This window comes from Cetorhinus maximus, chromosome 24 (assembly GCF_964194155.1).
Source record: "Cetorhinus maximus chromosome 24, sCetMax3.hap1.1, whole genome shotgun sequence".
In the NCBI taxonomy this organism is placed as follows: Eukaryota; Metazoa; Chordata; class Chondrichthyes; order Lamniformes; family Cetorhinidae; genus Cetorhinus; species Cetorhinus maximus.
The window spans coordinates 38,946,750-38,961,135 of NC_135902.1; the positions used below are offsets into that span (position 1 = coordinate 38,946,750).

General features: G+C 42.1%; 1 protein-coding gene across 4 annotated transcripts in view; it reads left to right on the forward strand.

Moving 5' to 3' along the window:
• The window catches only part of card14 (caspase recruitment domain family, member 14), a 107,457-nt gene that overhangs the window by 82,741 nt on the left and 10,330 nt on the right, over window positions 1-14,386 (forward strand). For all 4 annotated transcript variants that reach the window (XM_078571058.1, XM_078571056.1, XM_078571060.1 and 1 more), the window contains 8 exons: window positions 463-652; window positions 2,691-2,814; window positions 7,696-7,939; window positions 9,299-9,362; window positions 10,342-10,468; window positions 10,941-11,102; window positions 11,566-11,690; window positions 13,341-13,456. In XM_078571058.1, the coding sequence (XP_078427184.1) occupies window positions 463-652; window positions 2,691-2,814; window positions 7,696-7,939; window positions 9,299-9,362; window positions 10,342-10,468; window positions 10,941-11,102; window positions 11,566-11,690; window positions 13,341-13,456 (1,152 nt within the window). The remainder of the gene's footprint in view (window positions 1-462; window positions 653-2,690; window positions 2,815-7,695; window positions 7,940-9,298; window positions 9,363-10,341; window positions 10,469-10,940; window positions 11,103-11,565; window positions 11,691-13,340; window positions 13,457-14,386) is intronic.

Below are 14,386 nucleotides of genomic sequence, written 5' to 3' on the forward strand. Positions count from 1 at the left end.
CTGATATAACTGTGGAATAATATTACACACAGTTTAGTTCAGATGGCAGCATTCTCATACCAAGTTAGAAGTTCTACCAGGAATTCACTTGCTGCCAATTGAATGAGGAGTTGGGGGAGAGACACTAACAAAGAGATCAATAGGAACATCTCCACAGGATATCTGGGTCAGCCTTGTTGGCCAGTTTTGATGGAGATAGTCCCTAGTGTGGTCAAGTTACATAGTTGACTTAACCTGATACCATGACACCTCACATGATGTAAATAATTGTGGTTTTCTTAGAAGAAACCTTACCCTCATTGTGAGAAAGTGAAAATACCTGACAATTGTTTGTTTATATACTTGTTTATATTTTGGGGGTTTTATTTAATCTTTTGAAGGGAAATGAAAGCAACAGATGTAGAAACTTCCCACTAGAATCAATTCTAATTCTCAAATTCCTTGTGGTTTTTTTTGTCACAGGCCCTTCCTACGAGGGCCTCCTCAAATGAAGTTGATGAGCAGAATAACTTTATTTGAATTCAATGGTGACAGCATCCTGGATCAGATTGAAATCATTGGCGGGAATTCAACCGGAATATTCATTCACAAGATCAAACCTGGATCTCCAGCAAATAACTGTGGCCTTGAGTCAGGATTTCAGATCATGATGGTAGGGTTTCAGGCTTGCTACAAAAGTTTTTGATCTGGGCGCTTGTTACTGAAACTAAATGAAAACTTGGAGGTGCAGGTGTTGAGTTTTATGCCTAGGAGATATGCAGAGATGACACCGGTTTCTATGTCTGAACAGGACTTTATTCAATGCTTTAAAATGTCCGTTCTCATGCATACTGCTTCTTGCTTCCAGTTTAGTTTCTCTTTGTCAGTCATGACACCCAGGTTTAACTAACAGTACACGAACAAAGAAGAGTCAACAGACACACATAAGCAAATACCAAACAATTGCACAATTGAATACAACAGCAAAGTTACAAAGAGGACAAATCAATAGTGAGGCAGACAAATGGAGTACTTCTTTTGCCGCTGTGAAAGATCAGATAGCTCACTAGTGTCATCCTTACGATGGTCTTTATCAAATGTGTGGTTCATGGTAGTTCAACTTTAATTGAATTTTATATGTTACAGCTGAGCATTAAATATATTCTATATGTGTAAAAGATGTCTTTTGATTTTCATTGATGTGAAATTACATCCCTGTATTAAGTGTGATACATTGGTGACATTTAACTGTAATGTGCACATTTACACTTTGTCCCCCAGGGCTTCCTACCTTGGCCCTGCCATTAGGGAGAGTCCATGGGAAAGTTTCTTCATCTTGTACTCCTTTAACTGGCAGCGATGTTTAAGTGAGTCATTAGTTTGCCCTGTTAGCAATTAAATACTGTGCAGTGGAAAGGGGTCTACATTTAGGGGTAAAAACAAAGACAGAATGTGTCATGAAGTTGATGAACACACTCACAAAATTTGTTGTAGTTCTGTACATTTTAAATTATATAATTGCTGTTTATGATATAAGAAGTTAAACATTTTCATTTTAAAGACTACAGGATACTGATTTCATTTCCCTAGCTTCAGGAATTCTGATCATAACAGTTAAATGCAGTGCCTCTGGAGTTAGGCGAGGGAAAAAGCTAGAAGTCCAACTCCAAACCGTACAATGCAATTGTTTGCATGTGAGGGTGGACACTGGATGAGGATAATAACACTCAAGAAGCTCAACATCATGCAGGACAAAGCAGCCCACATGACTGACACTCTATCAACCTTCAACATTCACTCCCTCCACCACTGATGCACAGTGGCAGTAGCGTATACCACCTACAAGATGCACTGCAGCAACTCGCCAAGGCTCCTTTGACAGCAACTTCCAAACCCACAACCTCTGCCACATAGAAATACATGGGCAGCAGTTGCATGGGAACAACACCACCTGCAAGTTCTGCTCCAAGCCAAACACTATCCTAACTTGGAACTATTGGACTGTTGCTGGGTCAAAATCCTGGAACTGCCTCCCTAACAGCACTGAGGGTGGACTGCATGGACTGCAGCAGTTCAAGAATGCGGCTCACCACCACCTTCTCAAGGGCAATTCAAGATGGGCAAGAAAAGCTGGCCTAGCCAGTATCATCTACATCCCATGAAGGAATATAAGGGACAGGCTCGGTCAGATAGTCTGTCAACCCACATCATTCAAAATGACATATGAATAATGTTCATGGTTGAGGTTGCATGGGTGAGGTACCAGAATGCAATCGTCACCCATGGAGTGAGTCAATGCCTTCAGGAGAAGAGGAGGGTAAAAAAAAATTGTTGCCACGTTCAAATTGTAGCTGAAATAGAAATACACACCCTTTCCCCAACTCTCGTTTTAACATAACTCTGAACATTCTTCTAGGTTCAAACTTGTTCTTGAAATGCTGAGATTGACCATGCCTTCATATAGTAATTAATTTGTGGCAATAGGTCAATGACACAGTGGCAAGGACATAGGGATGTTGTACACACCTTTGTCATTTTTCTCACTTTTGCAGCACCACTTTTTCAGATTATTTCACATATTATTCCATCATTCACATTTTATAACAAAGTATTACACAACAATGTTCAACAACCATGTTGGAAAAAGGGATTGTTTGGCTGTATTGGATTGAAATCGTTCTGAAAGACTAATGATGTTGATGAATTCACAGGTGGAATATAATGGCAGAGAGCTAAAGAAGACCATACTAGAGGATGCCAGTTTAGAGGAGGCTGTTTGGACCTTGAAGCAAATTAGAGGGATGTGCTGTTTGGCCATTAGGCCCAAGGGAGAGGGTGAGTTCCACAACAAATGGAATAAATGCCATGCTCTTAATCGATCAGTCACCAGGGACATTAGGCAAACTATGTGACAGTGTTCCAAACATAGTCAAGTATACCATTAATGATTTCAGAAAAGATTAAATTGATGAAATTTTATTAAGAATAACTGTAAGAGAGAGTTATTGGGCCCTTTTAAAAATCAGTTATAAAGATTACTGATTAATATTGTTTATTTTGTGCTGTTATGATTTTATTTCAATTTGAACTTGGTAAGATTATTAGATTTGCTAGCTCATTGAGTTATTGCAGCTAGCAGTGTGAGAAACAACAACAACATATATTTGCATAGTGCCTTTACTGTAATAAAACTTCCCAAGGAATTTCACAGGAGCATTACATAACATTGAGACACAAAAGGCGATCTTAGGGAAGATGACCAAAAGTTTGGTCAAAGAGGTAGGTTTTAAAGAGTGTCTTAATGGAGGAAAGTGAGGCAGAGAGCCACAGAGATGTAGGGTGGAAATTCCAGAACTCGGGGCCAAGGCAATTTGAAACAAGGATGAGGATTTTAAAATCGAGGCATTACTTCACCAGGAGACGATTAAGTCAGTGAGCACAGGGATGATCTGTGAACGGGATTTGGGGAAATTATTGTCAGTTAATCCTCTCTGGTTCAGTAACTTTTCCAAATCACCGCCTGCTGGCTAGATGATAACATTCAAGAAATTGTTAGAATGAAACCAAAGAATGTTTGAATTAATCATAATTCTCCATAACATTGATTGTGTCAGAGAATCCAGATGGTAGGATTCTTTAAGAGCGTGAACTGCAGAAACTTCACATATTTAATTTGATATTCAAAAATAACATTTTTGAATCTTAATGTGATGGTGAAGGTATTACTAGGTTGGCAGAATGGAACTAATAATAGTGGAACTAAATAATAATAGGGAGAGGCGGTGGCATAGTGATAATGTCATTAGACTAACAATCTTAGAGGCCCAGGCTAATGCTCTTTGGACATGGTTCAAAATTCACCACAGCAGCTGGTAGAATTTAAGTTAATTTAATAAAAACCTGGAATTAAAATCTAGTCTCAAGAATAGTGACCATGAAACCATTGTTGATTGTTGTAAAAACCCATCTAGTTCACTAATGCCTTTTATGGAAGGAAATCTGCCATCCTAGCCTGCTCTGGCCTACATGTGACTCCAGACTCACAGCAATGTGGTTGCTCTTAAGCACTCTCTGAAATGGCCTAGCAAGCCACTCAGTTGTATTAAACCATTACAAAACCTAACAGCAGTGTGGATGTGGGTGTACATGCACCACATGGACTGCATTGGTTCAAGAAGGCAGCTTACCACCACCTTCTCAAAGGCAATTAGGGATAGGCAACAAATGGTCGTCTATCCAGTGAAGCCCGCATCCCGTGAACGAATAAGTTAGAATTGATCAATATTTTCTATTTGGGATGCCTTCTGGCTGACCTTGGGACAAGGTTGTTGCCATTCTTGGCGTATTTTGGGGTATTTTGTCAGCCTAAAGAGACCAAGTGGAGGGGAATAGCAGAAGAAAATCTGGGGAAAAAGAACTAATGACTGTGTTGGAGCATAGATGGATTGGTAGGAAAGAATATCACAAGTTTAAATCCAGGATTTGATTTGGCATTGTCCCATGCATTTCAAAATGACCATGATCTCCCTAAATCAATTTCAAAGTTTTCTTTTAACCCCAGTCATTAAACTATTCCTTCTGACACCAGCCATCTCAAACTCAATTTTGCTCTATGAATTTACAAACTTTGGGGAAATAAAATGGGGACTGGTGGATGTTTTAACCATATTATAAGTTGATTGCTGGGGCATGTGAATGATTTTCACTCAGAAACCATGGCCTGAATTTTCTGGCTGGTGGGAGGGCAGAGCGGGAGCGGGCGCAGACCCGCCAATTAATGTCCGTCCAGGGTGAATCACGGCTCCTGAGGGAAGCAGGAGTGGGCGGGCGGCGGCGGGACTGCAATGACCACCGGGTCCAATGGCGACCTGGCAGCCTGTTATAAAAGGCTGCTGCAGCCTTTCGAAGGCTGTGAGTCATGGCTGGTGGAAGGGCTCCCCAGAGCGCTGCTGGTGAGCAGGCCAGGCAGGAGGGTAGGGCAGAGGGGCACCGTGCCCCTCATTTTTCCAACGATTGCCTTGCTGCCCTCCTTGAGGACGTGGCAGCACAGCGGGAGGTCCTGATACCCCAGGACAGGAGGAGGAGGCCCCTCCACATGACCAAACGTGCCTGGGAGGAGGTGGCAGAGGTGGTGAGCTCCCGCGGCATGGTGCAGCGCACCTGGGTCCAGTGTCGCAAGCGTTTCAATGGCCTGTTGCACTCAGGAAGGGTGAGTACCATGTTGGCATTGGTCAATTAACCCAGCAGGTTGGCTTTTCCCCCTGGTGCCCCCCTCCCCCCTCAAAGTCTGAATGTAGTGACTGCATTGAATCATTGACAGTATGTGTCTTTCACTGGGTGGGCCAGCAGATATTGCCCATGGCGAGGTCACCCTGAGAGGGTGGTTCTGCCCCCACAGCAAGTGGTACACGGAGACCACTTACTGTTTTAGGGGCAACCTGGAGGAACTGCACCCAGCCGCAGTGCTGGAACTCCAGGACGTGTCAAAGTCAGGGTGATGACATGCTGGGAGTGGAGCTTCAAGGTGGTGTAGCACCGATTGATTTGCTGTCCTCTGCGTTCCACGTGCTTGTGCCTCCTTGCTATGGAAGGTTAGACCGTGTGGTGCCTGGTGTGATGTAGGCCTCCCAGGTGTCCCTGCTTCCCTGGAGTATGCCCAGGTCAGCGTCTACCCCCTCAGCATTTCCCTGTGCGTGCTCATCCTCGGACTCACTGTTGGACTCATCGTGTGCATCCGCAGCCAATGTGTTTACGTCTTCATCATCCACAGCGCCAGATTATGGTGAGTGCAGCATACAACCACTATCAGTGACACACGATCTAGGGGGTACTGGAGTGCGCCCCCTGAGCGGTCCAGGCATCGGAAGCGCATCTTGAGAAGACCAATGTCTCTCTCCACCACAGCCCTTGTGGAGCCGTGGCTCCTATTGTACCGCTGCTCGGCCTCTGTTCTTGGATGGCGGAGAGGCGTCATGAGCCACCTTCTGAGGGGATAGCCCTTGTCACCCAGCAGCTGTCCATCAAGCCGGGCTGGAGCATTGAAGAGCCCCGGCACCTGGGAGTACCTGAGGATGTAGGCGTCATGGGAGCTGCCTGGGTATCTTGCACAGACTTGAAGAATCAGCATCCTGTGGTCACACACTATCTGCACGTTCATGGAGTGGAAGCCCTTCCTGTTGACGAAGGTACCGGGCTCACCTGCTGGCGCCTTGATGGCCACATGTGTGCAGTCTATTGCACCCGGGACGCGGACGAAGCCAGCAATGGCCGCGAAGCCTTTGGCTCGCTGTGTCTGGCTTGCCTGGCCCCAAAGGTAGAGGATGAAGGTCAATGCACGCCTGAACAGATTGTCTGTAACCTACTTGACACAAGTGTGTGCAGCTGATTGGGAGACACCGCAAAGATCACCCACCGAGCCCTGGAAGGAGCCAGAGGCATAGAAGTTGAGGGCAGCTATGACCTTTCGAGCCACTGGCATGGGGTGTCCACCCACACAGTTCGCAGAGATCTCAGGCCCAATCATCTGACAGATATAGCTGACTGTCTCCCTTGAAAGATGGAGCTTCCTTCGGCACTGCACCTCAGACATATTGAGGTCGCTGCTTCGCCGCTTGTATACCCTGGCAGCAGGATAGTGGCGACTTCTGCGGCCCCTTCTGCCTTGGACTACCTCTTCGCCCTGCACCCCTTGTGCCTGTACCTGACCTCCCAAAGGTGGCTCCCCAGGAGGCTGAATGTCCACTCCTTGCCTCCTCCCCCTTCTAGCCCTCCCTTGCTCCTCAAAGGAGGTGCCTCCAGTGGAGAGTTCAGCTCCTATTCCCAGGCTAAGGGAAGGCTTCTTGAAACCTGCAGGCCCAAAAAAGATTCCTCACTGCAGAGTGTGGACCTGAAGGTTGTGAGTTCAGTCAAAGCAGCTGGTATGCGTTTTGAAGTATTGCAGATCACACAGGCAATTATCAGTAGCTTTGAAAAATCAATATATGACAAAGCACACCCTCGACCCCACTGAGCCCTCTTATCCCACCCGTTGATGAGGTTTATACAATGTGTCCTACCCGCCTGCCCATTGCGCCCGTGCGCTGACCCGAAGATTGCATGGGCACCAAAAAATCGCCATCGATTGGTGCCTCAAGGGCCTTAAGTGGCCGGTTAAGTAAAGGCGGGCTCGCATCGGAGATCATCGCGCGTACACCCAACGAAATATCGCGATTGTGCAGTGACGTCAGGACGTTCGCCTGATGTCACTGCGCGTCATTTTACGCGTGGGCGTGCAGGGTATGCAGGGCACCCCAACGGGAAAATTCTGCCCCATCGTTTTCATGGCAGTCACAACTAGTTACGCAAAATTCCAGCACCTGGGCAGCAAATCACATTACATGCGGTAAGTATAGTAATTCATAGGATCTTATGCCACACCAAATTATTTGCTCTAATTATGTATTTTTCTACAGACAGAGAAATTTAGAAATAAAAAAATTAACCCTGCATGCACTGGTACATGTTGAAGAATGTATTGCTTAAATTTCATTTTTATTTGATCTGAAATATTTATTTTCCTTACAATACAATCTGCTTCAACTATCATAATTAAATTTAGTCAAACATTGTAAACCTCCAGTAATTTTGTATCTTGGGTTGGACATCTATGTTGAAGTTGAGCTGTGGTCTAAGAAAACATGCGAATGCAGACTTTTTTTTTGTGTTGTATTTAATCAGCTTATCAAACATTGGTGGAAAATATTGAGAAGAAGGTCGCTACATCTGGGGATTCATTCTACATCCGAGTCAATGTTACATTTGATAAGGAAAATGGAGCTATGGGAGGATTTACTATCCAATGCAATGAAATCCTACACATCACTGACACCGTGCACAGAGGCAGTAGTGAGTGGAAAGCATTCAGAGTGAATCCCAACTTCATGGCTGACATGGAGGGTGGTACCATTCCAAATTACTACCGGTAGGCACGTAACATTGACAGAGATCTCAGTCCTGTCTTTGTGATCTAAACCACAGTAAATGTGTTTTATTTAGATCACTGCAACACTTATGGAAAAATAAATAAATGCTAAAGATCATTTTTATAGACATCGTGTATATAAAGTTTAGTGTCTTACAAGCGGATTATGGAACTATGGCCTGCGATAACTATACGCCTGGTTTTTGCCTCCTCTTATGAAGAGATGTTGAGCCAGGGTCAGCCATCCCCTGCTGCCTCCCTCCCCTGTGTACATTACAATAGAGCTGAGACAGGATCTCAATACACCTGTACCAGAAAGTCAAGTCTGCACTCCTGCACTCTGACACCGTGCATTAAAAAAAATTCAAGCGTTGCCTGCATTTGCATGATTTAAACTGTTTTGCTACAGGAAAAAAATGTTTTTGTCCTTTGATCATCTCTGATTTGTGTTCTTGGTGGGTACAGTTCTGCGCATGGACAGCCAAAGCACATTTCTCCTTATATTTATTTGTATTCAATTTTTTTAACCTAGTAATTATTTTCCCTTTGATTCATGCATGAACACCCCATAAGAGATGTTAATTTTGTAATCAGCTGCATGGAGGTGCATCACTCAGGTTGACCAAATACTGATTCTTCCTATTCTCTTGGTATGTTTGGGACTTAGTCTGTGGGGAATGGTGTAGTGAATCCAGGTCTCATTATTCTGGAATAGTGCTTTAAGTCTGTTTTCCTTGACCCACGGTTTCTGAATTTACTGGTGCAATTATGTCATATACTTTGTGGCCTGGAGACATTTAAAGCTTAAACTTTACCTAGCCTACAATACATCCAAATCTTTCTGCACTCTACTACATTGGTCAGGTACCAAAGATATAAATAAATTAAATAAAGCTTGCCAAATCGTTCAGTTGGCAAGACCAACATGTAAGTGAGTCATATAGACTAGAAGGTTTCATGTTCAATTATTACTCTGCACTGAGTTAAATAATTTGTTCCACGTGGCACCAGTGGCATTAAAATTGGCCCCTGTAATCTTGGGCTTATTAATCTAGCTACTGAAGTCAATATGTTGTAGAAAACTCAAGTGACTTTAACGGGGCCACATAAGTTTAAAACATGATGCTCCCCATTAAAAAGTAGAATTGAATACCCCAATCCTGTTGGGAATCATACAGACTGAAAAGTCCCAGGTTCAATCCCTGCTCTACACTGAGTTAGTTACTAGTAAGGAGTGCTGCAATTAGCCTCCGCGAAGGAGTGGTGGGAAACTATCCATGATTCCCAGTTCTGAAGAAACTCCTTTATCAGTATTCTGTCAGCTAAAGATGTATATGTGAGTGTCTTGTTTCTGTTTAGGGCTCAGCAGCTGTTGATTGAGACGATTCAGAACATGGCTCGACAGACTCCATCAATTAAAAAGGTGAAATGTGTAATACTAATCAAACATATTTTAAAAGGGCTCCCATCAATCAAGCGGTGAGATTTTCTCAGCAAAAAGAGCAAGATGGATTGGAAACCCATTAATAATTTATACTACAAAAGAACAGTCCCTGTTCTTCTGATGCAGTTGGTTGGATATTACGATCTCCATACTGAGGCCCAGTTCCATTATCTGTGTCCATTTTATGGATTGGTGCTGTCTTAGTTACAGTGCGGGATTGCAGCAGGGCACTTCCATAGTTGTACTTCAAAGTGCTGCTTCACCCAGTGCATGTGCAGATAACGTGGGCGGGATTTTCTGCACCCGCCCGCCGCCGCGATCTTCCGGTCCCACTGCAAGTCAGTGCACTTCTGGCTGGGGCGCCGCCCCACCCGTGACAGGGCCGGAAAATCCCAGCCAATATTTTATGGGGTTTCACAAATGGTGGGTCAAACAGATGGACATGGAAGACATATATGTTGAATATATGTGATTGAATCAAACCCATTCCTGAGCTAGGCATATTTTAAAATAACTATTATGTATGTGTAATCATATTTCATCCAACCTCCAAACACTTGCATGACAAGCCAGGAATCTCAGAATGAAACATATTTTAATTGTAAGAACTAGGAAAATTATGTTGCACTTCACCACTGGGGCTGGAAAGTAGAAACTGAGGCTGTGAGAAGCTGTGGTGATGAATGGGGAGCAGTGTTTGTCTCATGTCTCCTGGTGGCATATGTGTTCCACACATGTATATGTATATAACATTGTGCAGTGTAAGTAAGGCAGATGCCTCTTAATAGATACTAGCTTAACTGTTCGCTTTAAGTAATTTCACCCATTTAAAGCATCCATTAGTTCATCACATGAACCATTTAACTCATTAAAAATGTGGATAAGTTACTTATTGTGTTTCAGGCCAGGCAAGATGCCTACAGTTTCCTAATACTCTGTGCTGTGTTTGTTTATCCAGCGAGATCGAAAAACATCTTCTTCAAGTCAAAATAAACTTGTGAGAATAGTCAGCACTGATAAAAGTCAGAGAAATCCACTTTGGTTATCATTTGACTGTGATACCATCAATTCCGACAAAGAGCAAGGTAAGAACAGTGTGTCACAGGCTGAAGTAGATCTATTATGACAACAGTTGTGACCATTTAATTTATTATGGCCTAAGTGATCATCATTCAAATGGTGATTTTACCATGCAGTCAAAGTCTTCTAATATAAAGATGGCGAAGATGAAGTCTGAGTGCAAGATTGTCATTTCTATTTAAAATCCCTAGCCTTTTGCGGTCGAGTCCAACCAGCCATAAATGTGCACTTTTTCCTCTACGGTTGCAATTCATTCTGTAAATAAAGCATTGTCCATGAACCAGTAGCATTGTCATGCCGGTTTGGGTTCATCAGATATTAGTTGATGCTGCCTCACATCATTAGTGTTGGCCGGGTGCCAGATCTTGCACTCAATGCCACTCATTAGCTTATTATTTCTCTTTTGCATTTGAATCTAAAAGGTACACATTACAATTATTGTTTCTATTTCTAACATTTTAACATAATTTATTCTAGATGACCAACCTCCTGGTAATTGCTTTACTTTAATGCCGTACTCACTGGTCAGGCCCCGCCACCCACCATCTCTGCGACCAGTGATCATAGCGCCCACTCGAATTGGAAAAATTGTGCTTGAGAAGCTGAAAGGCCTAGCAGAGTATGAAAAGTGTGTTTCTGGTAAGGTATCTTCAGAGCCACAAATATATTACATTTTGCTGAAGAAAAGTAACAGAAGTGATCATTTATTTTATATTTCAGTGAAGAGTTCTTTGAGATGGGGCATTCATCTTTAGACTTTGTTTTAATTTCCATCAACAATGGTGGAGACTTTATACCTGATATGGGCTATACTAATCTAAGCATGCATGGGCCAAACAAGGATGTGTAAAAGCTTTGTTGCACTGACATGTCACATCTTGATAAGCATAAAATTTTACAGTAAACCTAAGTGTGTATGTGTGGAGTGCCCAATCTGAAAGAAACTGCATATCATACCTTTAGATCCCAAGACAGCACCAAAAATGTTTGGATACTTGTTCATAAAATATTGATACATATGGTATAGGCTCCTTTAATTTGTAATTTTCATGTATTATTTATAATATTCCATATACTGAATTGGAGCTTGTACTTTTTTTAGAGTGCTTGAATAATGCAGAGTATGCCAAGAAAGACAGAAAAGGAGATATTTTGGGTGTGAAGGAAGTACAGAACTTACTTCGCTCCTGTTACACACGGACAGCAGTAGAGGCCGTAGTTGCTAAGGTAATATTGGTGCTTTCAAGCGTACTGTTGTAACTAATTTGGGTTTTGGTTTTCTTTCACCAGTCCTTTGTTTACATTTCTTGCTCTCCCATTGTTGCCCTACCCATAATATCAATCCTTTATCAGTGGTTCCTCTTCATCTACTTCATGATCAGTATATAGGGAAGAGTGCTTCTGCAACATACACTTAGCACTGCCACTTTTTACTCTTCCCACTGCCCTTGCATTTCCCATTGCTCTTGTGTTTTTCATCTAGTCAGTTAGTCAAATAATTAGAAAAATCTTACGGAATTATGGAAGATAAATGTAAATGTCACAAGAGATGCTATTGAACTTGGTGAGCTTCTAAATCAGGTCAATTCTCTACTCAGAAAGCACCAACTTGGTTTGGTTAAATACTGCCTACTCTATATTGGTATATTTGTATGTTATATCTATCTCTTTTTAGGAACACAAGAAACCATGGGATAAGTAACACCTATTTATCACATCAAGCCCCCAGCTTCCATAGATAATATGCACACCACCCAACATGAACTCCACCCCACCCATTTAATCTTTTGACAAAGAAAAACGCATCTTAATCTGCTTACTTTTATTCAAGGCAAAAGAAAGTTTAGTGGATAATTAGAAGTGGAAAACTTATCTGATGTTTCCCTTCCTAGCCTAGTGCCACTGAAAGCAATGAAAGGATTCCACAGCTGAGATGAGCTAACTCGAAAATAACCAATGATAAAAAGGAGACCCTCCTGCTTCATATGGCTCAGTACAGCAGTAGACAATGTTATTACCACTGAGTTAGTGGGGAAAGCATAGTAATGCAGTTCTAATTTTATTTTTGTTCATGTAATCCTTCTCTTTCATTTGTGATTTTTCTTCACCTATTTCCACCCTCCTTGATCCTTTGTCTTCAGAAGGTAGTTTCTCTTCCTTCTAGGAGACTACAGTTTCATAGATATCGGACACCAGTACCTCAATCAAGTGGATGTTTTTCATTTGTGAGCCTTGGCAGTGAATGTCAGCAGGCTGTTTGACCTTGGGGAGTATCACTGCCAAGCTTAATTCTATTTTCAACTTGCAACAACAATTGTATATTTCCAGCTGGAGTCACTGGATACTCTTTCAAGTTATCAACAGTCACAGATTGCAACTCTTTTCAAGTACAATCACAGTTCTTGGTTTCCGGGAGTGGGACATGAACCCACAACCCTCTGATTCAAAGGCGAGGGTGCTATGAACTGAGCCACAGCTGACACCTTCAGGAATGGAAACACTGACCAAGTTTATTACCCTGAACCAGGAGAATAGGGCTAATTGCAAAGTGCCTACAACTGCCTCCAATAAGATCAGTTAACCTAGCTCAGACCAGAGATTTATTTTACCTGGGATCTTCCAAGTCAGTACAGCTTTGCTACATGCTACCTATTAATTGAGCTATTGGGTGTGCCCTCCTAAACTCTAATCCCATTTATTGTTGGGCTAGCTGTGATTTGAATTAATTGGTTTTCAATCTGAAACAACAGTTTTAATATAAATCAGGATTAAGCATATTCTACATAATCCCATTGGTACTTTTCCGGTGCAGTAAAAATTGATTGAATGAGAAAACTGAAAAGAAAATGCTTTGGTTTCCATGATGTTTAATTACAGAATGTCCACTGCCTAATGGAACTTGGTCTGGACTGTGTGAGGCGGTTACATAAAGTGGAGATCTATCCCATTGTCATTATCATCCATCTCTGTGAGAAAAACATTAAGAAAATTAAGTAAGTCAAACTGTATTGCATGGATTAATGGTAGAAATGAGTTCATCCTTTACTCCTAGTACACATTTTGTTCACATTGATCGCAATTTTCAAACGTATTCATCTTCCAAGTGTTAGCTTAATGAGTGCATGGATTGGAACAATGATTGCATATTTAGATTTAGTTTTCTCTTGATGACTTTTGCAAAGTTGGCAACAAACTGAATATAAATGAATTGGCCTTCATGCTGCTGGGAACAGGTAACATGAGCAGAACATGCGATTTCAAGCCTGGCCTTATAAAAGCAAAGTGGATTGCCCTCTGACATTCAAGTAGTTAAGTTCACTGGGAAAGGTAGCAGCTCCAGTAGTCACAGTCTCTGACTTTACAACAACAACAACGCATGCACATTTGTTCACCTGCTTTTATATTAATAAGAATATTACTGATTTAGGAATTTCCCTATATTTTAAAGTAATGATTTATATAGCAATGCCTGCTTCAGTAAGCAGTTATTTATATGAATGCAGCATTAAGAAATTCCATATATGGTCAACTGTATCTAACACAGGTGTATGCAAATTTATATTGTAGGAAAGTTTTCACTATAATCCATTCATTTACATTTGACTCAATGCAAAATAGGGCATTTGGATGCAACCTCCTTAGCGTTTCTCATTAGAGTTTTATTAATACAAATAGCAGGAGAGCAGCATGAGTGCACAGGTTCCCTGTTTTTGAATAGCTGATGGTTTCTTTATTGTCAAGGGGAATGCAGGTCCACTTTTTGTTGCCAGTTCACGAAAGTCGGTGCCAGCAGTGTAAATGGGAGAAAATTGCTCTTCTGCAACTTGAACTGGGCAAGTGCTGATGTAAAAATGCCTATATTCACACTGAACATTTTCACAAGTAATTGAATATCTCCTTTAACACTTCATTCATCAGCAATG